Source organism: Salvelinus sp. IW2-2015, linkage group LG4q.1:29 (genome assembly GCF_002910315.2).
Source record: "Salvelinus sp. IW2-2015 linkage group LG4q.1:29, ASM291031v2, whole genome shotgun sequence".
NCBI lineage: Eukaryota > Metazoa > Chordata > Actinopteri > Salmoniformes > Salmonidae > Salvelinus > Salvelinus sp. IW2-2015.
The window spans coordinates 37072781-37077479 of NC_036842.1; the positions used below are offsets into that span (position 1 = coordinate 37072781).

The following is a 4699-nucleotide window of genomic DNA, read 5'->3' on the forward strand; positions in this document are numbered from 1 at the left end:
CCAGGGCAGTGCATCTCCATCCCAGCTGTCTTCTCAGGGCAGTGATCCATCCCAGCTGTCTTCTCAGGCGCAGTGATCCATCCCAGCTGTCTTCTGAGGGCAGTGATCCATCCCAGCTGTCTTCTCATGGCAGTGATCCATCCCAGCTGCCTTCTCAGGGCAGTGATCCAATCCCAGCTGTCTTCTCAGGGCAGTGATCCATCCCAGCTGCCTTCTCAGGCAGTGATCATCCCAGCTGCTTCTTCATGGCATGATTCCATCCAGCTGTCTTCTCAGGCAGTGATCCATCCAGCTGCCTTCTCAGGGCAGTGATCCATCCCAGCTGCCTTCTCAGGGCAGTGATCCATCCCAGTGTCTTCTCGGCAGTGATCCATCCCAGCTGTCTTCTCAGGGCAGTGTATCCATCCCAGCTGCCTTCTCGATGGGAGTGACCCGTCCCAGAAGAAGGAGGGCAAGTTCCGCATGCTCAACCAGATCTCTCCTGCAAGAGGAAGGAGCACTACAACCGCCCGCCAAAGAGAGCTGGGCCGCGACGGACACCTGAGGGAGGAGACCTCAGAGGTGGATGACATCATCACCATGTTCGATTGTCTGGCTGACTCCTCTTCGGCAAGGAGCTTGAAAACGAACGCTCCAAAGTCAGGAAACGGCCTTCGGTCGAAGCAGCGCAGAAACTCAATCCACTCGACATCGGACGGCGAAGGATACAAGGGACTGCCTCCTATACGGACGCAAAGTCTTCCGCCCATCAATCTGGGCACGTCTTTTTGTTGGCCATCTCCCAGAGTGCTGTGGAGCAGAGTCAAGCCACGAGGGCCGATGGTCAACCACTTTGCACAACGCTCTCAGAAAAGCAAGAGTGAGCATGACTTATTTGACAGCAGGCCGAAGGGACAAGCGTTGGTTAGTCATTCCTGGAAGACCGGTCCAATCAGTCCATTTTGGCCCACAAATCCTGGATATCACCCCCACAGAAAAGCTGTTGGACAAACTGTACCATGAGACTTATGGACCTACTGATGTCCTCTGCCCACACCAAGCCCCATACATACAGAAGAATTGGAAGGCAGCTTTCTGGCTGAATTGGATCTGTAGGCAATCAATCAATGAGAGCATGGAGTCTTATTCACAACTCTGGTTTAAAATGGATGGCAGGCATTTTCTTTTCCAAGAGATTTTTGGCTTTACTAATCTGCAAATAATCGACATGTCCGACTGCACACAGAATTATTGCATGGCCATTTCCACTTGTAATTAATGGAAACTACACACACACACACACACACACACACACACTCCACCCCCTCTGGCAGACCACACTTGAATCTAGGAAATCATGTATCATATCACCCTGCAGTGGATATGCCAAGGCCAGGGGCACAGGGAGAGGAAGGAGGAACAGAACGGATCAGTACTGAAAAGATAAGGTTCTGACAGTCTTCAACCTTGATCTTGTCTAGGTCTCAAGTCCTAAACAACTAGACTGTCTGGGATACTGAGATACACCCAGATACACCCAGTACCTTGGACGGCCGTCTGGACCGGTACAACACTGTGGCTTGTTCAGAAAAGGGCACACCATGTTCATTTTTCAGCTCAAGGTTGACCAGACAAGTGGAGAGGAGCAGTAATCTGCTGKCGGAGTTCAGTTAATCTGKGGCTGACCCAAACGCCACAGGAAGATTGAGTCCTACTATAAGAAGAAGAACTTGCTTKCTGGCTGGCGAGAGAGGAGAGGGAGAGACTGCCGATAGGTACTTACAGTATCACAGTGGGAGGCCGTTCCTTCTCTTGCTAAAACAAAAGCGGTACCTGCTGCGTGCCGACCCAGTTGGGATTCATTCTCACCTTGTGAAAACTTAACTCATCTCACCTTGGTGAAATACTTAACTCATCTCATCCTTTGTGAAATATCTTAACTCAATCTCACCTTGTGAATATACTCACCCGTCATAACCTTGTGAAGATACTTAACTGCAAATCTTCCCTTGTGAAATCACTTAACTCATCTCACCTGTGAAATATTAAGCTCATCTCACTTGTGGAAATACTTAACTCATCTCACCCTGTGAAATAGCTCACCCGTCTACCCCTTTGTGAAAATACTTGAACTCATTACGCTTGTGAAATACTTCACTCAATCTCACTTCGTGAAATACTTCACTCAATTCTCCACCTTGTAAAAAGTCAAGTAATCGAATACCTTGTTTCATGTCTTCTGGTATGTATGCGGGCTTGGTGTGGGCAGAGGACATCCGTAGGTCCATAAGTCTCATGGTAACAGTTTGTCCAACAGCCTTTCTGTTGGGGTGATATCCAGGATTTGTGGGCCAAAAATGGACTGATTGGACTCGGTCTTCCAGGAATGACTGAACCAACGCTTGTCCCTTCGGCCTGCTGTCAAATCAAGTCATGCTCACTCTTGCTTTTCTGAGAGCGGTGTGCAAAGTGGTTGACCTCGGCCCTGGCTTGACTCTGCTCCCAGCACTCTGGGAGATGGCCAACAAAGACGGTGCCCAGATTGAATGGGCGGAAGACTTTGCGTCCGTATAGGAGGCAGTCCCTTGTAGTCCTTCGCCGTCCGGATGTCGAGTGGATTGAGTTTCTGCGCTGCTTCGACCGAAGGCCGTTTCCTGACTCTTTGGAGCGTTTCGTTTTCAAGCTCCTTGGCCGAAGAGGAGTCAGCCAGACAATCGAACATGGTGATGATGTCATCCACCTCTGAGGTCTCCCTCCTCAGGTGTCCGTGCGGCCCAGCTCTCTTTGGGGGCGTGTAGTGCTCCTTCCTCTGCAGGAGAAGATCTGGTTGAGCATGCAGGAACTTGCCCTCCTTCTTCTGGGACGGTGTCACTCCCTGAGAAGCAGCTGGGATGGATCACCCTGAGGACAGCTGGGATGATCAGTGAATGTGATCACTGCCCATGGAAGACAGTGGGATGGATCACTGCCCTGAGAAGGCAGCTGGGATGGATCATGCCCTGAACAGCTGATGGATCACTCCTGAGAAGACACGCTGGGATGGATTCACTGCTCCTGAGAAGACAGCTGGGATGGATCACTGCCCTGAAGAAGGGCAGCTGGGATGGATCACTGCCCTGAGAAGATCAGCTGGATGGATCACTGCCCTGAGAAGGCAGCTGGGATGGATCACTGCCCATGAGAAGACAGCTGGGATGGATCACTGCCCTGAGAAAGACAGCTGGATGGATCACTGCCCTCAGAAGACAGCTGGGATGGATCACTGCCCTGAGAAGACAGCTGGGATGGATCACTGCCCTGGGAAGGCAGCTTTCTGGCTGAATTGGATCTGTAGGCAATCAATCAATGAGAGCATGGAGTCTTATTCACAATCTTTGGTTTAAAATGGATGGAGGCATTTCTTTCCAAGAGATTTTGGCTTTACTAATCTGCAAATAATCGCCATGTCCGACTGCACACAGAATTATTGCATGGCCATTTCCACTTGTAATTAATGGAAACTACACACACACACAACACACCACACACACACACACACACACACACACACACACACACACACACACCACACACACACACACACACACACACACACCACACACACACACACACCACACACACACACACACACACACAACACACACACACACACACCACACCGAATGCAGCGTTATTCAACCTGTTGTCAGCTGAGAGGAGTTGATGCAGGCAGTGTGGCCACAGTACATTGCATATGTGAGCGGTGTGTTCTCGTTGATATCCCTGGGCCCCGTCTCACACCCCTAGTTGCAGTAAGGCCTGGACACAGTCCTCCTTCCCCGCTGCTGCCCGGCCCAATGAAGAGGGGGTTCTGGAGAATGAACAGATCTTATTTATCACGATAGTACTATGAATAGTGAGTTATTCATGATAAGTCGATGAATTTACCAACCAGTAATGGGAAATTCCAGCGGTAACAGAATCACGGCACAAACAGCACAAACCACAATTTTGCATCTGCACTGTTCTTCAGTAAATGCATTTTGCTAAATGTTCAGTGGAAATTTGTTAAAAGTAGTCCTTGTGTATGGAGATTTATGGTTTGTTTAACTTTACAATCTAATGTTTTTTGTTTGAACAAACGAGAACTGGAAACATAGACTGGTGGCATGCAATTTCAAAGAAAACAATGTGCTGCCATTTTTGTTACCGTTCGTCCACATCCAGGGCCTGCAGGTTGGTCTCGGAAAAGCGCGCCAACCTCATAGAGGATGTCGCTGTATCCAGCGGCAGCGGCGATGTGCACGCAGGTCTTGCCGTTTTCGTCGTCGTAGTTGATGACCCGAGGAGCCCAGGCGGTGCTCCAGGATGAGAGAACACATGAATCTGCTGCCACTCTGCCAGAGAGTTAGAGAGAAGTAGAGAGAGAGAGAGAGAGAGAGAGAGAGAGGAGAGAGAGAGAGAGAGAGAGAGAGACAGAGAGAGAGAGAGAGAGAGAGAGAGAGAGATGAGAGAGAGAGAGAGAGAGGAGAGAGAGAGAGAAGAGACAGAGTCAGAGGCAGAGGCAGAGGCAGAGGCAGAGGCGAGGCAGCGACGAGACATAGACAGAGAGAAGAGAGAGAGAGAGAGAGAAGAGAGAGAGGAGAGAGAGAGAATGATTAAATCAGCAGGGGTTTTTTAAATCATTGAATACGACTGTGTTAGCTGCAGGAGCTACGTGCATAGTCTTCAAGTGTCAAGT

General features: G+C 49.8%; 1 protein-coding gene across 1 annotated transcript in view; it reads right to left on the reverse strand.

Moving 5' to 3' along the window:
- ankrd55 (ankyrin repeat domain 55) overlaps window positions 1–4699 on the reverse strand; it is a 57220-nt gene that overhangs the window by 13070 nt on the left and 39451 nt on the right. Inside the window, 13 exon segments of the mRNA XM_070442897.1 lie at window positions 2209–2334; window positions 2336–2371; window positions 2373–2405; window positions 2407–2523; window positions 2525–2790; window positions 2793–2833; window positions 3257–3307; window positions 3659–3680; window positions 3683–3755; window positions 3757–3829; window positions 4169–4218; window positions 4220–4300; window positions 4302–4355. Of these exon segments, the coding sequence (XP_070298998.1) occupies window positions 2209–2334; window positions 2336–2371; window positions 2373–2405; window positions 2407–2523; window positions 2525–2790; window positions 2793–2833; window positions 3257–3307; window positions 3659–3680; window positions 3683–3755; window positions 3757–3829; window positions 4169–4218; window positions 4220–4300; window positions 4302–4355 (1023 nt within the window).